Genomic DNA, 25,597 nt, shown 5'->3' with positions numbered 1-25,597 from the left:
CCCTGAACTAAACAAAACAGTGGTGAATATAGCATTTTAAAAATGTGTGACTTTGATCTGTGTAGAGAAGATGACATGGAAAATCTTAAACTTGTCTCTGGTTCAAAGGTGATAGTTATGCTAATCTAACATTGTTTCCACAAGTGATTGTGATAGCTTATTTCCATATTAAATATATTCTATACAGTCATTATTTTCAAAAGCAGTTTTCTTTTCCCGTTTTTTATTCTAATATCATCCTTCCTTCCTTCCTTCCTTCCTTCCTTCCTTCCTTCCTTCCTTCCTTCCTTCCTTCCTTCCTTCCTTCCTTCCTTCCTTCCTTCCTTCCTTCCTCTGTGAATCTGGCCAGATATGTTTGTAAATAAATATGATTTAATTGTATAAAGTTGGATAAACTACTCATTTCTTGACATTATTTGAGACTGAAACTTTATTTCATTTATAGAGAATATAGATTTTTGTAGTTGAAGTTTTATGTATTTACAAAATTATATACCTCATGTTCAAAGTAAGGTGACAGAATGGAATAAGTTACTTGTCCCTGAAGTACTCAGTGCTGAATGTTCTGCTTTAATTGCATCCTAATTGTCAGGCTGAGCCTAAGAACAATGTGAAACAAACCAGCTAAAGTTCAGTTCTTTATTTATATCACACCAGATCTATAGAATCTTAGCAGATGAAACCTAAATTACACTATCTAATCTAACAAATATACCCTGGGAAATTCTAGGAAGTATCTATCCTAGATCTCTTCTTTTCCAGCTCCAGACTGCTCTATCTCTTGAAATATGCTTCCTTCTTCCTGGAAATATGCTGCATTACTGTAATCCATCACATATCTTCTCCTTCACATACATATTCTATTACATCAGTAAAAATATTGTTATGGCTATGCATGTGACATATGCATTGTTAGTGACACACGATCTTAATCTCATCCTTCTGAAAGGGTCTATTCTTGAAGACATCTAAATACGGCAAGAAGTTTGAAATGCACTAGTTCACATATTGGGTAAATCGAAATTGCCATAGTTGCATAGCACCTATGTGTGTCCGGGTTTGGTTTCTAGTAAGTTTTTAGTTACAACTCAAAATGCTAGCTTTAAATGATAAAACCTTCATAGGTACATATCTATCTAAACTGCTAAGTGCTAACTGCTAAACTGCTACTGCTAAGCTTGTAAGCCGCCCTGAGTCTTCGGAGAAGGGTGGGATATAAATGGAATTAAAATAAAATAAAATAAAAATAAAATAAACCATCACCATCTTTATATGAAATAACCAGTATAACCTTCCCCAAATCTTTAGATGATTCCTGAAGTGAATGGGTTCACAAATGTTACTTTACAGTTGTATTTGTCATACTTCAGAATGGCCTCTTTCTCAAAATCAAGCTAGCATCCTCATTATTGGCATTCTATTAACTGAAGCATTCCACGGGATTGTAGGAATATTTCCCTTGTTTTAATTTGAAAATAATAATAATAATAATAATAATAATAATAATAATAATAATAATAATAATAATAATAATAATATAAGGAGGAGGAGGAGGAAGGGACCTTGGAGGTCATCTAATCCAACCTCTTGCTAAGGCAGGAAACCCTATACCTATCACTGTACCAGGAGATGCCAGAGTTGAAGAAAAAGAACTGGAAAAAAATATGAAATACTGTGACCTGGCCATCGATTGTGGATGAAACGTATAACAGTGATGCCCATTGTTATCGGGCACTTGGAACTATGTCCCAAAACTTTGCAAAATACATCAAGAAATTGCAGCTTCTGGCAATAACTCCAGCAAAGCTACAAAAAACTGCTCTACTCAGAACATCTTACCTTTTCAGGAGATACCTGGTTGATACCTAGGATGCTGGCAGCAACCCATGTCAACTGTTAGTGCCAGTCAGTTTGAGTGTTCAGTTGACTGAGTTTCATGTTTAATGAATAAAAGATGATGATGATGATGATGATGATGATGGAAGGTACCTTGGAGGTCATCTAGTCTAATCTCTTGCTCAGACAGGAAACCCTATACCATTTCAGAGAAATGGCTCTCCAGTCTCTTAAAAACTTCCAATGTAGGAGCATTCACAACTTCTGGAAGCAGTTGATTAATTGTTCTGTCAGGAAATTTCTCTTTAGTTTAGGTTGCTTCTCTCTTTGATTAGTTTCCACTTGTTGCTTCTTGTCCTGCCTTTGGGTGCTTTGGAAAACAGCTTGACTCCCTCTTCTTTGTGGCAACCCCTGAGATATTGGAACACTGCTATCATGTCACCTTCTCTTCATTAAACTAGACATACTCAATTCCAGCAACTGTTCCTTATATGTTTTAGCCCCCAGTCTGCTAATCATCTTCATTGCTCTTCTCTATTCTTTCTAGAGCAGACATGTCAAACTCGCAATGTCACGTGACATCGTGCAACGTATCGGGACGGTTTTGCCATTGCAGGGAATGGGGTGGGCGCAGCTTCTGGATGACACATTCGGCCTGCGGGCCGGCAGTTTGACAACCCTGTTCTAGTGTCTCAGCATCTTTTTTACATCTTTTACCAAGGCATTGTAAAGTGGTATTAACACTTCATGTGATCTTGATTCTATCCCTCTGTTAATGCAGCCTAGCACTGTGTTGGATTTTTTGGCAGCTGCAGCACACTGCTGGCTTATATTTAAATGATTGTCCACTAGGACAGAGGTCCCCAACCTTTTGGGGACCAGGGACCAGTTCCGTGGAGAGAGGTTTTTCTATGGACCGAAAGGGGTGTGGTTTTCTGTGCTGCCTGCATCCCATGGATGGCACTTTGCTTCTTTATGCGGACCAGTTGCTGGCATGCCACTGCTCAGTACCGGGAGTTGGGGACCCCTGTACTAGGACTATTTCATCTTTACACTTGGGATTTTTAAAAATTGTTTGGCTTTATTATTTGGCATATTTTATGTTTGTACTGATTTAAATTACAGATATTGATGTAAATTATAGTACAATACCAAAAGTAAAAATAAAAAATATGCAGAAAATTACATAAGATTGTAGCACTTCAGGTTATTTATATTCCTTTTATTATTTCTACATTTTATAATGTAGCAATAATAAAAGGAAGATACAATCTGAAGTAATGTAATCTCATGTAATATGAAATTTAACTAAATTTAGAAAAGAGTTCATAACTGAGGTTTATAAATCCAAGTCATGATTGGATATTGCAAAACCACAAAATATGATTTGGCCTATTATTTAAAAAGATAACATAAACATCCTTTATAAGCCCAATAAGCATGATTTCATATTTAGTTCTGCTTAAAGTTTCAAGTTAGTATTTAACATTAACTTATTAAACATTAAATTACTAAAGCAAAAATTATTGAAGCTAATATTTTTTTAATACTAAGGTGTTTTTTTTGTTACAGGTTGTAACACAAAATGAACATAATTAGGGAAAATAAAGATTTGGCCTGTTTTTATACAACAAAGCATTCATGGAGAGGAAGGTAAGTAACTAGCTATGAGCTGAAATTTATATTTTGAATTGTCAGCACATGCAGCCTGGCAGAGAGGAAGGTTCAAATGTAAAGCTAGCCTAGAATCATAGACATAGGCAGTTCTCAGCTCCACCGGCAGCTGGTTCCAGAGGGCAGGCGCTCCCACTGAGAAGGCCCTATCCCTGGGTGTCACCCGCCGGCAATCTCTCACCGGCGGAACCCTGAGCAGACCCTCCCTGTGGGAGCGCACTGGGCGAAGGGCATTTGATGCCGGCAGCAGGTGTTCCCTCAAATAACCCGGACCCAGGCCATGTAGGGCTTTATAGGTAATAACCAGCACCTTGAATTTCACCCGGAGGGCAACATATGATTCTGTTGTTCATGCCTGATAGCACATTAATGTATCCTTATATATTTATGGACTAGAGAAGTGTCCATCCTTTTGCTAACAGCAAAGTTATTGTTTCTTTGGGGGTGTTTATCCTAGTTACATCATCCATAAGAACAAAGAATCACTGGCTTGTAGGAACTTTGAAACTTGTAAGGTACCAAAAAAGTAACCCTGAACACATATACACGACACCCACACAATAAAGTGTAAGTTGGCCTGTAGGCATGACATGCTGACTATTAACAATTGTTGGAAAAGTTAAGGTAAAGGTTCCCCCGCACATGAGTGCTAGTCGTTTCCAACTCTAGGGGCCGGTGCTCATTCCGTTTCAAAGCCGAAGAGCCAGCGCTTGTCCAAAGACGTCTCCGTGGTCATGTGGCCGGCATGACTAGACGCCAAAGGTGCATGGAACGCTGTTACCTTCCCACCGTAGTGGTCCCTATTTTTCTACTTGCATTTTTACGTGCTTTCGAACTGCTAGGTTGGCAGAAGCTGGGACGAGTAACAGGCGCTCACTCTGTATGTGGCACTCGGGATTCGACCCACCAAACTGCCAACCATCTGATCAACAAGCTCAATGTCCTAATACATTTGTAGCAGTAAACTATCCTGAAATGGGTATGGAGCAGGAAAATTGCACATTTTCTACATACCCCAGTTTTACTAGCAAGATCTTGTATGATTTTTTTTTGACATCTTACAGTTTTTGTCATTTGAGTTGAACAGAGATTCAGCAACATATGCACCTCACTTCAAATGCAGTCTTCTCCTTCTCCTCCCCCTCCCAAGATTGCAAATATCCACATACATTAAAATAAACTTACAATGTCTATTAAGGCAAATATAAAGGAATTACATTACATATATTGTACTTGTAGCCCAGGTCTGCCTCAGTTAAAATATGACATCTGTTTTAAATCTGTGTACAAAAATGTTCACATTAATTGAATAATTATTGTTGAATTGTATTGGTTTATGTTTTTCAGTTTGAATGTTCCTGCCAGTAGTTTATTAGCTAAATCCCATTTATTTTTTCCTTCAGTGACTCATCTCTTGATGTTTTGTTCCATTTTTTCCACATGATTACTGACTAGTTTCTCTGAGACATTCTTTTTCATACATATCATATAAGAATTTTCCTATGTAATTGTGATTTGTATATTGACATTAATTTTTGTTCCCATTTTTTAGTTTTTGTGGCATTTCTTATTTCAGATTATTATTACAATTGTTTGTATTATTTCTATTCATTTTTGTATGCTTCTTTAAAAAGAATTATCAGCATACAATAGCCTGATTAATATTTAATGTTAAGCAATTGTTTTAATATTAATATTAAGCCATAGGATTGTTTTAACCCTGATTGTTGAATAAACCATAGTGCCTTGGTTTGGAAATAACACTAAGCTGTGGGTAGATTCACACATTATCTTAAGTGAAAACATATATATAATATAGTATATTATATATACTATTATAGTATATACTTACTGTATAAAGATGTGATAATTTTATTATTGTATAACATTTATATCATAATATATTTTACACATTAGATTTTTACCCTACCTTTATTACTTTATAAGTAACTCAAGGCAGCAAACATATATAATACTCCTTCCTATTTTTCCCATAACAGTTTTGATGAGCTGAGGTGAGCTGAGAGAGAATGAATGACCCAAAATTACCCAGTGGCTTTCATGGCCACGTCAGGACTAGAATTCACAGACTTGGTTTCTAGGCCAGCATTTTAACCGCTACACCAAACTGGCTCTCATTTATTATGGTTGTAATAAGACTTATGAATCATAGCAGCACCTAATAAATATTGAACATAAAATGTAACTTGTGTATCTTCATACTCTTATCTGTATAGTATAGTCTTTATATAGAGACACTGTGTTTGTGTGTGTGTGTGTGTGTGTGTATTCTAGTGGTAAAGGTAATAAAGGTAACATTCTGCATACTTTTATGTAAATCTAAATCCTTGTTTCTCATGCTAATATTTTTAGATATAAACGTGTCTTTTCAGTTGGAACTCATGCCATCACAACATATAATCCTAATACATTAGAAGTTACAAATCAGGTAATGGCAAATAATATATTCCTCAAAAGTTACTATTTATCTTCTATGTGAAAATGATTCAGAGAATGAAAAGAATGTTATCTCAGTTGCATGAATTTATAAAGGTAAAATGAATTACTTGGCTACTTTATGTTGTTTGATATATATGCAGAATAATTAACTTTTTGAAAAATGTTCAGTTAGGAAAATAGCAGTGTATATTTTATGACCATTTAGGTCACTTTTCTCTAAGCAGGAATACTTGCAACTTGGTATCTGTGAATGTGAAATTATGGAGTTGGATAACTATTATAGACAGAAGAGTGAGTTGGTTTTATGGGTTTAGATGAAAATAGTTGCTAATTATTAAACTGGTACTTCATATTAGTAACTTTAATTTCTGTAGTTTTGATCCTGCTTTGTGGGGTTTTATTTACAACTTGATAGGAGATTATAAATTGATATAATTTTTAATTTATTTTGTACATATTGGTTTAATACCCGCTTTGCAGATGGTAGAACTGTAGATGCATAACCATTCTTAAAAGTTTGTGAATCCTTTTGAATGTCCAGTATTTTTGCACAAACATAGCCTAAAAATCTGTTCTCCACACGTCATAAAACTAGATAAAGGGACCCAAGTAAACAAATGAGTGAAAAAATATTCTTATTGTTCCTTTATTGAGAAAAATGGTCCAAAGCTAGATACTTCAGGTGTATAGCAAAAGTATGTGAATCTTTGCTTTTAATAACTGATGTGGACCTATTTTAAGATTGATGAGTCCTGTACATTGGCCTAGAGGAGTTTTAGCCCTTGCTTCTTATAGAACAGCTTCAACTTAGAGATGTTGCTTGTTTCCTTGCATGAACTGATTCTTTCAGTTCCTGCAACATTTCTATAGGACAGGGGTGTCAAACTGCTGGCCCACAGACCGGACACATCAGCAGGAAACCGTGCCCACCCCATTGCTGGGAATGGAGAAAAAGCTCTGATATGTTGTGCAATGTCACATGACGTCGCGAGTTTGACAAGTTTGCTATAGGACTTTGATTTGGTATTCCAAAACATTAACTTTCTTCTGCTTTAAACCATTCTTTGGCCATTCAGCGTGCATGATTTGGTCATTGTCTTGCTACATGGCTCATTTTTTTCTTGAACTTCAATTCACAGGTAGATAGATACTCTGATATTTTCCTGTAGAATTTGCAAGTACAGTTCAAAATATATACCGTAGTTTTATCAAATATGACAAACTGTCTTGCTCGAGAGGTAGAAAGCAAGTCCAAATCATGGTAATACCACATTTCACTCCTGGGATAAGATTCTTATGCTGGAATGCCCTTCATCAAATATAATGCCTCCTTAAGTAACACCAGCTGCCTGCAATTAGTGCAGGTTCGCATCCCACCAGGCTCAAGGTTGACTCAGCCTTCCATCCTTCCGAGGTAGGTAAAATGAGGACCCAGATTGTTGGGGGCAATATGCTGACTTTGTAATAATGCCGCTTGCCCCCCCCCGAAAGCCCTAATAAGCAGGCATATACATGAATGAAGGCTATTGCTAAGCACATTGGTTTGTGCTTAAATTGTAAGCCGCCCTGAGTCTTCGGAGAAGGGCGGGATATAAATGGGATTAAAATAAAATAAAATAAAAATAATGCTTTCATTCAAGCCAAAAAGTTTTATTTTGTTCTCATCCAGTCACAAAATATTCTTCACATAGCCTTTTGGCTTATCCATGTAGTGTTTCACAAACTGTCAACAGGTAGCAATGTTCTTTTTGGCAAATAGTGGCTTTCTCCTTGAAAGCCTGCCATGCATACCACTTTTGTTCAATGTTTTTCTGATAGTGGTCTAAAAAAAATGAACACTGATATTCATCAATCAAGAAAGGCTTTTAGTTATTTGTTACTCTGGGTTTTTTTTGAAATCTGAAATATTATATGCCATGTTCTTGAAATGTTCTGGGCTGGTTGATCACTTGGGGAAGGTAACAGTGTTGTTGAATTGCCTCCATTTGTATGTAATCTGCCTGACAGTGGACTTGTGAAGCCCCTACTCTTTGCAAAGCAGTTTATAAGTTTTTTCAACCTGTTTCTCAGAAGAGGACAGAAATCTGCTTTGTTCAAGTCATTTGCCACGCAGAAGTAAGTGGCTTTAGATCATTTTTCTCAATAAATAAATAATGTTTTTGACTCATTTAATTGGGTTCTCCTTATCTAGTTTTAGGACTTGCATGAAGAACAGATCACATTTTAGATCATATTTATAGAGAAATAAGAGGATTCACAAACAATTAAGCACCACTGTAATTAAAATGTATAGGTTATACATGTCAGATTTCCACATTAACTCTTGTGGAAATAATCATTAAATGGTTGGGATAATGAGAGTACCATGATTGGGTACTAAATAAATACCCAGTATGAAATCCTTCAAGAGACTGATACAGAGGTCCTAAATATGTAAAAATTCAAAAAATGATTGCAATAGTTAGATTAAGAATGAAATGTTTTGGTTATTTGTCTTTCTTATTAAATACAGCAGTCTATTATATAAACAGCACTAATAAATGCAATATAAATATATTTTGCTTGGCTCTACATCAGGGGTGTCAAACTGCCGGTCCATGGGCCGTTTGCATCACAAGGAGGCCGCACCGACCCCAGTTCTGGCAATGCGAAAAAAAGTTGCAGTATGTCGCAACAAGTCATCTTTGACATCCGTGTTCTACATCTTTTTGAAATATTAACTGGCAGCTTGAAAATTCATAATAGGTGTCTGTACTTTGCAACACAATATGGCACTCTAATACTTTACCATCCTCTAATGCAGGGGTGTGAAACTCGCAACGTCACATGACATGTCGCAATGTATCGTGACTTTTTTCCCATTGCCGGCAATGGGGTGGATGCAATTTCGGCATGACACATCTGGACCGTGGGCCGGTAGTTTGACACCCCTGCTCTAATGAGTCTGCAGTTGCAACTCACATCAGCATTTTCAGAAGGAACAATTGTCTCTATGTTCATCTTATAAAATAAGTTACATTTTAAAGATAGTAGTGTGTAATGGCAATATATAAGACACTGGGATAAGATTTGATTTATGTTTAGGAAACAGTTAATTAAAAATGTGTTATGTTATCAAGCTAGGGAAAGTTTTGGAAAAGTACATGTTGGTACAAGAACTCATATTCTGTGGTGATAAATGGAATATTCTCAGAGTGTGATTTCTTGACTTAGTGGCCTTATGGAGACATTTGTAGCATCAGCCCTGTTGGAAAAGGACAAGGAACTGAATTCAGCCTCACATTTCGTAAAGGAAGTGGGAAAAAGTCTGAAACACTTAAATTTTCTACAGAACACAGAGCAGAACTTCTTACAGAAGCACTGGTAGGATTTATTGATTAAAATAATTAATTTTTTGTTTCTTTTGCACTATATAGTTATAAATAAAATGACAGTCTCTTGCACATGCTAAAGAACATTATGTTTGGATTTATTTGAATATTTCATACATTTCTCCAGCTGTTATAATATAAAATGCATACTTCATTAATGAAGGAAGCTTTGGATGCAGATCATGTGCTTCATATTTTATTTATATAAAGCACAGTATTAGTCCTACTTTCTTTAAAAAATCAGACCAGTGAGATAACTTGAGCTGAGAAAAAAATGACTATTTTTAAAGTCACCAGAAAATTCTGGGGCTGAGAGTATCCCTCTTTCTTGTTCAGTAGCTTGACCATACTGACTTCCAATTATTTGAGAGCTCTCAGAAGTGTGAGTAGTTGAAACTAATAATATGGTTTTGTTTGATTGATTTTGAATTAGTCATATATGAAACCAGCTATACTGCTTTATAAAATATGATTTGAATTAATATTGTACATGAATCAGAGCTCCAGCTTGTTTAGCAAGCCATAGCTAAAATGAACATTTCTTTATGTTACACAACATAAGGCACACATTTCCCCGTGTAAAATAATTTCTTTGTGCATCTTTGTTGATTATTTTTCTTTCCTTTCTCAGAGATTTAGAACTGATTTTGCAGAAGGAAAAATCACAGGAAGGGCAAGTATTTTTTTGTGTTTTGAATAAATATTAGTTAATTACTTGCTTAGATTTCTTTTCATGCTGAGGTTCTCACAGATCACTACATTTGAAAGCTTTTTCTCTAAATAAAGTAAAGGTAAAGGTTCCCCCGCACATGCGTGCTAGTCGTTTCCGACTCTAGGGGCCGGTGCTCATCTCCGTTTCAAAGCCGAAGAGCCAGCGCTTGTCCGAGGATGTCTCCGTGGTCATGTGGCCAGCATGACTAGACGCCAAAGGCGCACGGAACGCTGTTACCTTCCCACCGTAGTGGTCCCTATTTTTCTACTTGCATTTTTTTTACGTGCTTTCGAACTGCTAGGTTGGCAGAAGCTGGGACGAGTAACAGGCACTCACTCTGTTACGCGGCACTCAGGATTCAACCTGCCAAACTGCCGACCTTCTGATCGACAAGCTCAGCGTCCTATCCCACTGAGCCACCGCTTCCCTTTTCTCTAAATAGATTAGACTAAATTAGATTAGAATATATTTATGCTAAGAATTAATTGGTGTTCTGGAACCAAAGAAGAGGGGCCTTTCTTCTAAGTGGCATTTTTCAAACATGGCATCTTTAAGATGTATGGACTTCAACTCTCAGAATTCTCCAGCAATTAGGAGTTGAAGTCCACACATGTAAATTTGCTAAGTTTGAAAAACTCCCTGAGGTAGAGGAACATATGTCGCTTGGAAACAATCCCTGTCGTGAAGAAAATATCTCAGGGAAGAATAAACACTAATCTAATCACAGCTACTAACCAGAAAAGAAATAGCAGAATTTTCATTTTCTTTTCCTTCCTGCCAATTATTACTCTGCTTTGCTAGTTGCCATGGGATTGCATTGTACTGCAAAAAAGGGATGGGAAATCCAAATTTTGTTGCATCTGAGGAATTAAGAGCACTATATAGCTTTAGTGTGCTTTAAATAGCATTTTAGAACTTGTAATCAAAAAGGGGGCTCTATATTTTCAATTTTCAGTACGTTGAAGCCGGTTTATTTGAGGCATATTTTTTGTAGGACTGTGTGAAATATTTTGTTATGTAACATTCCATTTTTCCACTTGTTCTTTTTCATGTTTTGTTCTTGGAGAAAAAAATATACTCATTATAAATTAATGCATAATGAAGTATAATTAAGATTCAGTTCCTAATATGCACACTAAAATCACTTTAAATTACTCAACAGGATAGAAATATCGTTAACTTATATTTACATGTTTCATTTGTTACATATTTTTCTGTATATAAAAAACTTGTGCATATAAATGCATATTATAATATATGAAACTTAACATATGTAATATTTCACTGTTTGTACACAGTCTTGGGAACATTGTTGATGCTATTTTTCCGGTATATACAAACATTACATAGAAGTAGATGATGAACCTTGTTGGCCTCATCCTGAAACAAATTTCCTGCTTTTGTTTATGGTTTGAACTCTGAAGGGAAATATAGTCTAAGAAGAAGCCCTAGTGTTTTTGTTTGATTTGATCTACTGAAACCATCAGTAGTTACAGAATGTTTATACTTTTTTCACCTAAATGAATTGTTACACTACATTTTTTTAAACTACTCATTTTTTATCATAGAGATACAACAGTTATAAGCACCACTGGAGTGATTCAAGAAAACCTGTAATTCTAGAAGTGACTCCGGGAGGCTTTGACCAAATTAATCCTACAACAAATAAAATCCTGTGTTCTTATGACTATAGATATATTGAAGGATTTGTTGATTTGTCTGATTATCCAGGAGGGTTTTGTATAATTTACGGAGGATTTAGTAGGCTAGTAAGTATTACAAAAAACCTACTTTACCTGCTTTTAATATCTAATACACTTGTTTGTTCTTTAAAAAAATGTGATTCTTTTAGTATATATTATTATGTCATTACCTAAATGAAGTTTTGAACTTAATTACTGTAATTGACCATTAACAAAATGTTACTTTCATATAATACTTTTACAACTTTTATTTTTTGAAAGAAAACAAAACTTCCTTAAATAGATAGACTATTTTAACTCAGTATTGTTAATTGTTAATCAGATAACGGAGCAATGAATATTGTTTAATTTAGCATTACTTATACATTTTTTAGTTTTACAGACCACATTGTCTTTAAAATATAAAGTCTTACAGATTTGGCAATATTCTTAGAATATTCATATCAAGGAATTTGTTGAAATTTGCAGCATTTATTTGCTTCTGAGCAAAGGGAAGACATTATTAAAAGTGCAATAGAACATGCTGGCAATTACATTGGCATCTCCTTGAGAACTCGAAAGGAGCCTTTAGAATTTGAACAATATTTGAGTCTTCGTTTGGGGAAATACAGCAATGATGAATATATTACATCTTTAGCAGAATTTGTGGTCCAAAAGATATCACCAAGGCATGCGGTAAGAACTACAATCTGCAAGATTTACAAGTACTCTTTTTATGTAAGCGTGTTCATTTCTTCTATCATTTTACTTTGCCCTGCCCAATTTTGTAACAATTCAATTTTTTGTAGAGGTCTATAAATTTGCACCTTCTATAAAACTATAGATAGTTCTTGAAATAAGACCATAGTTACAGTTGCATGTTGTGACTGCCATTAAGTGAGAATGGCCTCACTTAATGACTTATCCCCTGCCTTGAACCTCAAAGACCACCCCTGTCTCTGAAATATCCATATTCTGCTTCCTCCCCCACTTGATCCTTCAGGCTTTTCCTCTTCCAGCAGGCTTTTCCCTCCCCAACTGGGTCTCCACAGGCCTTTCCTCCTTCCCATTGGGTACCTGCAAGCCTTTTCTTCCCTCCCTCAGAGTTTTCTTCCCTCCCTCAGAGTCTTCAGCCTGATTCCCACTGCCCCAGACCCCAGATCCTCTTCTTCCCATCTTTTCAAGAACTCAAGAGAGCTTCCAGAATATTGGAATGGATTGCTTCGTTGTGCGACCATGTGGTGCAATTCTGGATGTGGCAGCAGTGTTTACAGCTACCAGAATTCATTTTGGTGATTGCAAATATGGTGGCTGCTTCCAGAATTGCACCATGTGTCTGAGCAACAAAGTCTAGTTTTCTCCACACTGAAGAATGTATACTAACTTTCAGTGATTTATATATTTTCTTGTGCTTATCATTAATAACTAGGTCTTTCTTTGAACAATTTTAAAATAAGGAATGAAAATGTCAAATATAATTTATAAATATATAAAATAGTAGGTATTATCTAACATGTCTCATTTACTATGCGATGTTAGAGTAAATGATGTCTCATGAGAAAAAAGGTATATAAATGCTGACGTAAAGATATAATTTCACAGAGGTGAAATGTAGGGTTTTTCAAAATTCTGAATTACCATGTTTCCCTGAAAAATAAGACCCAGTTTTATTTTATTATTATTTTTGCCTCCAAACGAAGCACCAGGCTTTTTTTTGGGGGGGGGGGTTCTTTTCCATTCACCTTCGGCACTGACAACCACATCCAGCCAGCCCACTTCTGCGGCTGAAGCAGCAGCTTCATTCTGCAGCTGAGAACGGAGCTCCATCCTGCACTTCGTAATCAAAGGCTTTTCCAGGAGGTCATTGCAGCCAAGAACCAAGCTATGGATTGAATCCATAGCTTGGTTTTCGACTGCAGTGACCTTCCAGAAATGCCTCTGACTGGGAAACGTAGGCCTGGGGATGCTGCAGAAGAAGTGGATCGACAAGGAGAGGCCTGGCTGCAAGGTAAGTAGTTGTGGGGCAGCTCCAAACCTCAACCCCCTCCCAAGCTTGATTTGTGTGCCTCGCCCCCAAACTAGGGCTTGTTTTGGGGGTAGGGTTATATTAGGCCACCCCCCAAAATCAAGCTAGGGCTTATTTTCACGGTAGGTCTTTCAAGGAAACATGCTAGCACTGAGGTAAAAATCCTTTTTAATCAAAAGACAACACAGATCTGCTTTGTTTGCTACCTTGCTACTTTGTTTACTATTTTAGCTGAATAACTGTTTTTAGAACAAATTTTAAAGGATTGTTATGTACCAAAAGGATGCAGTGTGTAATTTCCTTGTAGATATACATTTGAACTAGTAGGCACATTAGCAGTACTAACTTTGTCTTGCTATTTGGATGATCAAGAGATCCAGATAAGCTCATTTTACTTATATTAGCTGTATTTGAGTCAAAATCTGTTTACTATTTTCTAAGATGAACAGTGTACATGTACATGTAAAAAAATCATTCCTCGCAGTAGGTTTGTATTAAAAGGTTAAGGAATCTGCATTTCATTCATGTAATTCATGGACCTCAACATATATTAACATTAAACTCTTAATACAGGTAGTCCTAGGCTTATAATCACAATTAGACCCAGAATCCATTGTTAAGTGATACAATTGTTAAGTGAGTTGTGCCTAATTTTATGCCTTTTTAAGCAAGCTTTTTAAGCAAATCACCATGGTTGTTAAGCAAATCCCACTTCTCCCATTGATTTTGCTTGTAAACAAACCAATGGGAAGGTTGCAAACGATGATTATGTGATGCTGCAACTGAGATGCTTAGTAACTGGCCTGTTATTTATGATTCATAAATAACATGCCAATTGCCAGGCATCTGAATTTTGATTATGTGACCACGGGAATGCTGCTATGGTCATAAATGCAAGGACCACTTGTAAGACTTTTTTTCAACACCATCATAACTGTTATAAGGCAAGGAGTATCTGCATAAGGAGGGTTTAGTATTTAATTTCTTCCATATAATCTGGTTTGTAATTCCTATATAATTGCATGGTTAATTAAATAAAATATGTCTCATATTTTCAAGGAACCAGTGAAACGGATACTAGCCCTTACAGAAACATGCCTAGTGGAACGTGACCCAGCTACATACAATATTGCAACACTGAAACCTTTAGGAGAGGTAAGAAGCAAATAGTGTTTAATAGATCACAGAAGCATAACCTCACAATCAGCTTCACTTCAAGATTCACTCATTTAGAAACTCTAATACACATAATTTGTGAGTTCATAAATACATTAAAATTTAGAAAAGAATATGAAATATTGGCATTTGTAATGTGGTATTTAAATATGTATAGAATAATAGATTTAGTATGACAAGTTCTATTTGACGAACTCTTTCTTTAAAGGTATTTGCGCTAGTATGCGATTCTGAAAATCCACAGCTTTTTACCATAGAATTTATCAAGGGACAAATCCGAAAATACTCTTCAACAGAGAGGTATTTTAAAATATTATTGAATTATCAATTACTTTGTTGGTATGTCAGATTAGGTAGTATTCTTACATACACCATATAGTACTTATTTTCCTTTTCAAAATTAAATAGTTACTCATAATTTTCAGATATATAGCTTATGTTTTTATATTGATAAGAAAAGCTATTAGTTTTTAAATTCCCTTATCAAATCCTGAAAAAAATAAAGACAATTAAAATTGTAGTCTAGAAAATAAACTTTACTACAGGTTAATAACTGAAAAGTATCTAAAATAAAATAAACTCTCCAGTACTCAAGGAAAAAAATCAGTCCTGTCCATTTCTTTTCAAATAAATACAGACATTGAGGAAATAGAATATGGTTCATTATCTCTTCAGTTGCCCTGCCTCAAATAATACATTTAATCGTTCATTTGTCTCCTGTTATGTTTTGAACTATTAATCAATTCCTCACATTCAATTTTGGAAAATGTGTTTCTTTATCTTCCTGACAGACATGAGACAGATGGTGATGTGGTTTCAGATGTAGCCAAATTGATACTGTATATTACGGGACATGTTATGTTTGCAAATGTTGCCTCATATTTTATACAATTCAGTAGAAAAGCATCTTGTTTTTGCTGTTCATGACAATAGTAGCTAAAAATTGAACAATTTTCCTAGGGATTCACTGTTAGCCAGTTTGCTGGATGGAGTTAGAGCGTCTGGTAATAGGGATGTTTGTGTGAAAATGACACCAACAGAGAAAGGGCAGCGATGGGGCCTTATGAGTATGCCAGTAGACGAGGAAGTTGAAAGCCTTCATCTAAGATTTTTGGCAGCACCTCCAAGTAAGTGTGCTCTTTAGGATCTATATTGCTGTATAAGTTGGTTTTTTATCTTCCTGCAGATTCAGAAAGCAAGCTAACTTTTTAATTTTTGGTTCCTACTTGTTCTGTTGCAGATGGCAATTTTGCGGATGCTGTCTTTAGGTTCAATTCTAACATTTCATACAGTGGAGTTCTGCATGCAGTGACACAAGACGTAAGTTGAAAATAAACACATCAGTCCCCTTTTTTCATGGTTATCCTTTTTGTTGCTGCTGAGGCATTTTTCTTTCTTCCTTCAGGGTCTCTTTTCCGAAAACAAAGAGAAGCTAATAAATAATGCTATAACAGCATTACTCTCCCAAGAAGGTGACATTAATGCATCTATTGCAGAACTTGAAAGCCAGTTCCAAGCTGTTAGAAGATTAGTTGCCTCCAAAGCTGGATTTCTTGCTTTCACACAACTTCCAAAGTAAGTATTTGAACCTCAATGTATATACTTTGTTACTAATTATTACTACATTGTGTCTTCTGTAATAATTTGTGATACTTTTTACTTCTGTTCTGTTACTGATCTCAATGACACGTATTTTCAATGTTATATCTATAGCCTGTACTGGAGTAAAAGTAGAAAGGGTTGTTCTTTTAATCCCAAATACAATGGTTTGTCAAAAATCAGCTGTCAGTAGAGTTGAGTTATAAAACCTAACTCATTGAAGTTCTATGGCTTCATATTATAGTGATCTTACGATTTTATCTTAATTTAATATATTATCTAGTATAGTTCACATATCTTACACACACACACACACACACACACACACACATTTGCTGACACTTTATTTAAGCTAAATTAGTATATTAGTGTTATTCCAGTGTTTTTCACAAGGCAACTGGACTTTCTTGTTTTTCTTTGAAGATGTTTTTCTTCTTATCCAAGAAGCTTCATCATCTCTGACTGGATGATGGGGAATGGAAGGATTTGTGCTCCTTGCAGACAGCTGGTCATTTGCATTCTTTTAGCGAGTCGTTGAGGCCGCTTGGAGGTTTATCTGTGTCATAAGGGTCACCTGAGTAGTGCAAATTGGTGTGGAGCCTTCTTGGAATTCAACACTCTCCAAAACAGGGGTGTCAAACTGCCAGCCCACAGGGTGGTTAAATCATACAGATGCTGCGCCTACTCTAACTCCGGCAATGTGAAAAAAATTGCGACATGACATGTCATGTGACACGGCAAGTTTGACACCTGTGCTCTAAAAGACTGCAAATGACCAGCTGTCTGCAAGGAGTATAAATCCTTCCATTCCCCATCATCTAGTCAGAGTTGAAGAAGCTTCTTGGATGAGAAGTGAAATGTCTTCAAAGAAAAACAGGAAAGTCCAATTGCCTCATGAAAAAGCACCTTTGGGATAACTATGGCCTGGATGACTAAGAATCTCCATAGACATTTAGTATATCAATGATTGCATGACCTCTGTAGATGCCATATGCCAGGGGTTTCCAACTCCTGGTCCATAGACACTGCTCCATGGCCTATTGGGAACTGGGCTGCACAAGCAGTGGCTGAATATGTGAAGCTCCATTTGCACAAATACTAAGCCATCTCTATTTTGCACGTGAAACCATTCTCTCCCCTCCCCCCTGCAGCCATATCATATATACGGTCTTTAAATGATTAACTTTTTCTTGAAAGTATTTCATAGTCCTGTTGAAATGATCCCTTTAACTATAATTTTTGACTCTCATCTGTAAAAAAAAATATTTCTAGAAGATCACTTTGTGTGACTTTTCCTGGGACTCTGCAATTATGTTTAGAGCAAGCTAATTCACTTTTGAAATAGGAATTCTAGATATACAAGGCATCTTGTGCTGCTTGTCCCTGTGATATATGTTTATTGACAACAGTTTTTAAAATACAAACAGACCAATTATCTGGACAAGATCACTGTTTTGATCAGTTTGTATTGTCTTGTTTTAACAGTGTCCCCACAGCATTATTTGAAGGAAATATAGGAAACCCTGTTACTAACGATGGTACCCCTGTGATGTAAACGCAAAAGAAACTGTGTTCTGTTATTCTGCTAGTTCTTTTACAACACTTGTTTACAATTGATTTCTCCTCTTCTGTCTAAATTCCCGGAACATTTTGATTTATTCTACTAACTTTATCTATTCAAAGAATTCTGTGCCTTTAAACGTTGTCAGTTTTTGTTACACTGCCTATAAACTCTAGCTTAGTAAGAACTAATAGCTAGTGGATATGAAATGTTCTGTTATGGTGATTTTTTTCCTTTTGATCTATTATTTATCTCCCTTTAGTTTAATGTTATGTTGTTAGATCCATTCATTTAAACTAAACTGAACATTTCAAATTAATGGAATTGTTTAATTTTAAGTTTTAATACTAATGATAATATTCACAATTATGTATGTAATATATTGCCTTATTCTTTTTAAAGATTTCGAGAGCGCCTGGGTGTCAAGGTAGTAAAGGCTCTTAAAAGAAACAATGATGGAGTTACCCATGCTTCCATTGACATGCTTTGTGCCCTTATGTGTGTAAGTACTTATGTATAGTAGAATATTTGTGACCAAATTTAGAGGCAATGATTCTTAAAATGAAGGGATTTACGAAATGCTGAATTTCACTTGATTCAATATGTTATTGCAACTGGACAATCTAATACATGATTTAAATAAGTGTTCACCAATTTAATTTCCTCCATATATAATGCAGATAAAATTAACAGCTCTTCAAATCATTATGGATGGAATTTGGAGAGACTAGTTAGGTAATCATGATGTAACTAACAAAAGAGGGCAATTTTAAGAAAAAAAATATATATTTGCTTTTTTCAATTAAGCCAAAAGTGTTGAGACTTTACTTTCTCTTTGAATGCAGCTAGGAAGAAAAAAATTGAAAGAACTGGGGTTAAATTTCAGAAAGTTGGGATTGTTTTTAAGCTTGTGAGATCACTTGATATTTTGTGTGAGTTATAATGGAAAGATTTTTAATTAAAATTGTTATATAAGATGAATGGATGCAGATGTGTAAGATGAATTGACTTAATATGTTTCTACTGTTATCATTTTTACATTATAATACACATAATGGTAGTTTTATATTAATGACATATTTTTATCCATAGCCTATGCATGATGACTATGACTTGAGGCAAGAACAGTTAAACAAGGCATCCCTTCTTTCTTCAAAGAAGTTCTTGGAAAACTTGTTGGAGAAATTTAATTCACATGTGGTCAGTGTTTTACATGACTCAAATATTTAAAAATTCTACAAGAGATGCAATAATAGATCCCCTTGATTAGATAGCTCAGAAATCTTTGGTTTCATTGCATCAAGATGCTGAAAATCTGATTTTATGGCTGTTTTGTGTTACAATTATGTCTAATTATATTTGAAAATTCAGGTTATAAGTAAATTCTGTGTTGGCTGTATGCATCAGCAAATCTATAAACACTTCCTTGGATAGCCCTTTGTGCTGTATGATTTTATATTTTAAATTTTATCTAAATTAAAAAATAAGTTAGCATATTACAAAGTAAAAACAGCTAGCATAACTAGCTGTTCTGAGAGAGATGTGCCTATTAGAATTCAACTTCTTGGAAGTATTTACTTAATTTTATTGAATATCTGTATAAATAGTCAACCATAAACTGTTACGGAGTGAGCCAGACTGAAGTAAAATAAGCGTCCTATAAATAAATTGATGTGTGACTCCAGGATTTGTTTTAGAGGTTCCCACCCTTCCTCTCCAAAAGATATCAAATAACTTCTGCTAAATAGATGTTTTCTAATTAATATCTGTTAATATGGCCATTTTGTGACTAGATAAACTTTCCTATTTCCTGAGAGTGCCAACATTGTATGTTCAGCATTAGATATGCGCCCATCTGAAAAGCTTTCTTGTCTGTTAAAAAAAGTCAAAATTCTGGAGTGTAATTGAAGTCAAATATCTAATGAGATATCATGTAGTATTGTAATTGTATAATAGAAGGTGAATATAGTTGTTAAAAGTAAACAGGTGGCTGCAATCGCTGAGATTATTTTGCGGATATTTTTTGAAAATTAACCATGATGCCCTGTGGGCTGAATTTTAATCCTTTTTGTGGATAAATTGTGTCCAGTAAAGAAAATGACTTGTGCATACAGATTGGACATGATTTAACCATAATTTCTTTTATAATTTTAATAAGTTTATTCATTTTTATGACCTCTTTGGAGTATGTTTTCTTGTAGTTATATATGGGTGCAGCATATGCACACAGAAGTACTTCATTTTTGTTGGAAAGAGAGAAATATCCAGAATTGGAAGGGATAGTTAGGTTTTGTTTTGCCTGCTGTTCCTTTGGAGCTAAAGTGATTGTCTTATATTCAGCTCATCTTCCTTTGGAGTAAAAAGAATAGTTCATAAGTTTCTATTTTTTTCCCCCTGTGAAATCTTTTAAAATGAATATATTTTTTCATTTCTAGGAATATGGAACAGGTGCCCTAGTTATTAGTTCGCTTCTGGACTTCCTTACTTTTGCACTTTGTGCTCCGTATAGTGAAACAACAGAAGGGCAACAGTTTGATATGTTATTAGAGATGGTTGCATCTAATGGGAGAACCCTCTTCAAGCTCTTTCAGGTTAATAAAAAACATTTTAGAAGTTGAACTTTTTTTAATTTTAGTATATCAAACTAATAGAAAGAAAAGTTATTATATGCAAAATCCCGATGGTCCTTTTTCACGAGGCAACTGGATGTCCTTATTTTTCTTTGAAGACGTTTCGCTTCTCATCCAAGAAGCTTTTTGGATGAGAAGTGAAACGCCTTCAAAGAAAAGCAAGGAAGTCCAATTGCCTTGTGAAAAAGCACCTTTGGAATAACTATTACCTGAATGACTGAGAATCTTCATAGACATTATGCATGCAAAAGTGTTAATATCATTAACTAAAGACTTGGGACTGGGTTATTTGAGGGACTCTCTCTTCCCAGTTGTTTCTATCTATCCAATCTGTTCAAGCTGGCATTCTTCTGGTCTTGTTGGCTAAGGAATGTTAGTCAGTGGGGCCTAGATGTACCTTTCCTACTATAGCGTCTCCCTTAAGGAAGCTTCTCGTTCTGGACATCAGAATGGCCCTGACCTTGCTGGTTTTTTGTAAGTCCTTAAATACCTGGCTCTGTGGTCAGGGCTTGGGCCCCCAAGTGTGTACAGAGATGTGTTTTACAGTTGATTTTTGGCTGCAATGTATTTTAATGTTTGTGTTTTAATTGTTTCTAATTGTAAAACTTTGTTCACTGACCAGAATCGCTTATAAATTAAATGATAAATAAAGGCTTCAGAACGAATACTTTAAAGAAGAAATTTATATTATAAATGGAATGTATAACTTGCAGACATTTGAATTAGATTTTTCAAAAAACATATAAAAATCTGATTTGTTGCTACAAATCAGGGGTATATTTCTCTTTCCAGCATTGAAAATCTTTTGTCCATCCCCTATGTGGAAAAATCCATAATTTGTGATTTTTTTTTTATGGATTCCACTTCCCCCCCCCCCAAAGTCCCAATTTGCTATGAAATAAAATGGCATCCACCATTTTTTAGTCCATGGTTCAATACTTTGCTTTTGATGTGTTTTAACATATCCTTGTAAATATTTCACGTTAAACATAGAAAATTAATTTCTCATTATTTAAAGCAGCCCTTCCTGTCCAGCTTTATAAGAGCAGGTCACTCAAAAGGTTGTATAAATAATTAATACCAGTTTCACTGGCTTTTTCCATTAACAATCAAGTCTGAAGAAAGTAAATAGTTTTAAGAAGAACTACCATAATGTGTTTGTGCCATTTTTCTCACACTGAAATTCTCAAGCCCTTGGAAACTGAATTAAATAGGAGCTGATCTGCTGTAGAACATGAAGGCTCTCAACTGCAGTTCCTATAAAAATGATTTAGAGTTATTGATTCACTATGTCCCTACTTTATTGCTTTCTTATACTTTGTTTTCACAGCACCCTTCCATGGCCATTGTGAAAGGAGCTGGGCTGGTTATGAAGGCAATAATAGAAGTAAGATTTATTTTAAAAGTTTTATTTTTTTTAAAAAAAAAGAATAGGATATATTTGTGCAGTAAACAACTTGTGTAAAATAAATATATGAAGAAATATGGTGATGAATTCTTTTTTCTCATAATTTACTTTTTATGCAGCTAAAAGCAGTTATTTTAAATGAACCATGTCAGTGAAAATATTTGATTCTTACAGCACAATTTTTTTGTTCTAAATGTACAGATAATCCTCAGCTTATGACACTAATTTAGCTCACATTTACACTTGTCAGTATGGTCATTAATCACGTCAGCGTGTGACCATATCCAATTTTACAACCTTTTTTGTGGCAATTGTTAAGTGACTGCAGCAGTCATAAAGCAACAATACAGTACTTAAGCAAATCCATTGTTTGCTATGTGGCATTTTTGCCAGAAACTAAAGAATATGATGCAATTGCAAGACACGGCAAACAGGCTTAAGTACAGGCCAGTTACCAAGATAGTAAGGTTCTACGTTTAGGCAAGAAAAACCAAATGTACAGGTATAGTATAGGGGGTACCTTGCTCAATAGTAGTAACTGTGAGAGGGACCTTGGAGTCCTAGTGGACAATCACTTAAATATGAGCCAGCAGTGTGCTGCAGCTGCCAAATAAGCCAATACAGTGCTAGGCTGCATTAACAGAGGGATAGAATCAAGATCACATGAAGTGTTAATAACACTTTACAATGCCTTGGTAAGGCCACACTTGGAATACTGCATCCAGTTTTGGTCACCACGATGTAAAAAAGATGTTGAGACTCTAGAAAGAGTACAGAGAAGAGCAACAAAGATGATTAGGGGACTGAAGACTAAAACATATAAGGAACGGCTGCTGGAATTGGGTATGTCTAGTTTAATGAAGAGAAGGACCAGGGATGACATGATAGCAGTGGTCCAATATCTCAGGGGCCACCACAAAGAAGAGGGAGTCAAGCTATTCTCCAAAGCACCTGAAGGCAGGAGAAGAAGCAATGGATGGAAACTAACCAAAGAGAGAAGCAACCTAGAACTAAGGAGAAACTTCCTGACAGTTAGAAAAATTAATCAGTGGAACAACCTGCCTCCAGAAGTGGTGAATGCTCCAACACTGGAAGTTTTTAAGAAGAGACTGGACAGCCATTTGTCAGAAATGGTATAGGATTTCCTGCCTGAGCAGGGGGTTGGACTAGATGACCTCCTATTACTATTATTATTATTATTATTATTATTATTATTATTATTATTATTATTATTATTATTATTATTATTATTATTCCAAAATGAAGGTAATATAACTGAGGGGCGGTGGGGGGGGAAGCAACCATCAGGATTTCAAATCTGGGTTCTAAGTACCTTTTTAAGATCCATTGTAGCTTTAAAGTCAAGGACTACCTGCATAAATAGGATTAGGGCAAGGGATTTCTTCCCTTTGGTTGCACAAAATTCATCTAGCCATAAACCATGTCAAAGTTCTAGATCAGTGATGGAGAACCTTTTAGAGACCGAGTGCCCAAACTACAACCCAAAACCCACTTATGTATCGTTGGGTGCCAGGTGGGTGTGGCCCATTGGGTGGGCATGGCCCATTGGGTGGGCATGGCTGCGGTGGTAATGGCAGACTGGTTGGGACTAAAAAGTTCAATCAGTCAATTCCAACTTTGCAAGATCTTTTTTTTTTCCCGTAAGAAGTTAAAATTGACTGGTTGAATCTTTTTTTTTTTTTTTGCACATTGCGGCAGAGGCCTAAAGTGAAAAGGTTTTATAAAACCCAGCTGAAGGCCTAGGATTGGGGCGACAGCACGCGTGCCCACAGAAAGGGCTCTGCGTGCCACAGGTTCACCACCACGGTTTATATTATGTTCTGGTAATTATTTGGCAGTTTCAAGAAGTAAATCCTCTTACCAAGAAATGGTTCAACAAGTTCTAGACATGGTAATCAGAATAAAAATTCAGGGGTGGACCACTGTTAGAACACTTTAGATTTACTTCTGGAAATCACCAAATTGCCCAAGAAATGTCATGAATTGGGAGATTTGGCATGGTGCAAACGAAAAAAGACAACAGTTTAAAATTTTCTGGAACATTCTCTTCCATGATAAATATAATTCTTTATTTTTCTATTTTTTTCTTACAAGGGAAGTTTTTGACTGCAGGTTGAATTGCAGCTGTTAAAATCTTTATAAGGCAATTTTTGTGAAAATATAAATGCACAATATTAATGGAATCAATTGGGCATTGCAAAAAATAACATTATATTTTATGGTCTTAATCTATTCCAGAAAACGTCTTGAATTATTTTGTGAAATTCTGTACAGTAAGAAAATGTTTCTTTTTCCAAGGCTACTTTTGTATTTTTAAAGATGAAGTAATAATACCAAAGTTATTCTGATTTACTTCAGATGTTTCTTGTCACAGCAGAAATAAAACAGAAGTATTGATATGAGCAATTAGCTTTAAATTTTAGTATTAACAGTGTTATAGGTGCAGGTAATTACCTCACATAATAATGTTTGGTTAATTTTATTCCATTTTTCCCAAAGGAGGGAGATAAAGAAATAGCAACTAAAATGCAAGAACTTGCTCTTAGTGAAGGTGCTTTACCTCGCCACTTGCATACTGCTATGTTTACTATAAGCACCGATCAAAGGATGCGTACCAATAGGTGAGTCTAGAATATTTATTTATTTATTTATGGGATTTATATCCCGCCCTATCTCCCGAAGGACTCAGGGCGGCTAACAACAAAACATATAATAAGTACAGAAATTAAGATAAAAATAAAATTAAAATCATCTGTGCAATAAATTAAAATTAAAAATTAAAAATAAATTAAAAATTGTAAATATAATTAAAATGCCTGTCAGTCCAGGTCAGCCAGGTGGAAAAGGAGTGTTTTGAGGCCGCGGCGAAAGGACTGGAGATTTTGGGCCATCCGAAGCTCAGGGGGGAGCTGATTCCACAGGACTGGCGCTCCCACAGAGAAGGTCCTCCCCCTGGGGGTCGCCAGCCGACATTGCCTAGCTGACGGTACCCTGAGGAGGCCTTCTCTGTGTGAGCGTACTGGGCGATGGGAATTCGCCCAGTATATATATATATTGTATGTATGTATATATATATATAAGGGACGCGGTGGCTCAGTGGGTTAGGACGCTGAGCTTGTCGATCAGAAGGTCGGCAGTTTGGCGGGTCGAATCCCGAGTGCCGCGTAACAGAGTGAGCGCCTGTTACTCGTCCCAGCTTCTGCCAACCTAGCAGTTCGAAAGCATGTAAAAATGCAAGTAGAAAAATAGGGACCACTACGGTGGGAAGGTAACAGCGTTCCGTGCGCCTTTGGCGTCTAGTCATGCCAGCCACATGACCACGGAGACGTCCTCGGACAAGCGCTGGCTCTTCGGCTTTGAAACGGAGATGAGCACCGGCCCCTAGAGTCGGAAACGACTAGCACGCAAGTGCGGGGGAACCTTTACCTTTATATATATATA

The 25,597-nt window shown here is 35.8% G+C and overlaps 1 protein-coding gene across 5 annotated transcripts in view; it reads left to right on the top strand.

The window, feature by feature from the left end:
- The window catches only part of DNAJC13 (DnaJ heat shock protein family (Hsp40) member C13), an 82,949-nt gene that overhangs the window by 9,547 nt on the left and 47,805 nt on the right, over positions 1 to 25,597 (top strand). For 3 of the 5 annotated variants that reach the window (XR_014028405.1, XM_081343185.1, XM_081343186.1), the window contains exons 2-17: positions 3,409 to 3,489; positions 5,884 to 5,959; positions 9,184 to 9,333; positions 9,973 to 10,014; positions 11,622 to 11,822; positions 12,225 to 12,431; positions 14,821 to 14,916; positions 15,146 to 15,237; positions 15,898 to 16,064; positions 16,178 to 16,257; positions 16,343 to 16,512; positions 18,500 to 18,599; positions 19,190 to 19,297; positions 20,533 to 20,688; positions 22,058 to 22,114; positions 24,656 to 24,777. Coding sequence is in view for 4 of the 5 variants with exons in the window: in XM_081343185.1 (XP_081199311.1) it covers positions 3,422 to 3,489; positions 5,884 to 5,959; positions 9,184 to 9,333; positions 9,973 to 10,014; positions 11,622 to 11,822; positions 12,225 to 12,431; positions 14,821 to 14,916; positions 15,146 to 15,237; positions 15,898 to 16,064; positions 16,178 to 16,257; positions 16,343 to 16,512; positions 18,500 to 18,599; positions 19,190 to 19,297; positions 20,533 to 20,688; positions 22,058 to 22,114; positions 24,656 to 24,777 (1,892 nt within the window). In the remaining variant the exon portion in view is untranslated. Of the gene's footprint in view, positions 1 to 3,408; positions 3,490 to 5,883; positions 5,960 to 9,183; positions 9,334 to 9,972; positions 10,015 to 11,621; positions 11,823 to 12,224; positions 12,432 to 14,820; positions 14,917 to 15,145; positions 15,238 to 15,897; positions 16,065 to 16,177; positions 16,258 to 16,342; positions 16,513 to 18,499; positions 18,600 to 19,189; positions 19,298 to 20,532; positions 20,689 to 22,057; positions 22,115 to 24,655; positions 24,778 to 25,597 lie in introns of those variants that run through there. The other 2 variants (XM_081343187.1, XM_081343188.1) reach the window with 2 other exon arrangements.

The sequence above is a fragment of the Vipera berus genome (assembly GCF_964194415.1).
Source record: "Vipera berus genome assembly, chromosome: Z".
In the NCBI taxonomy this organism is placed as follows: domain Eukaryota; kingdom Metazoa; phylum Chordata; class Lepidosauria; order Squamata; family Viperidae; genus Vipera; species Vipera berus.
The sequence above is the reverse complement of the archived record's forward strand: the minus strand, read 5'-3'. Positions and strand labels throughout refer to the sequence as shown.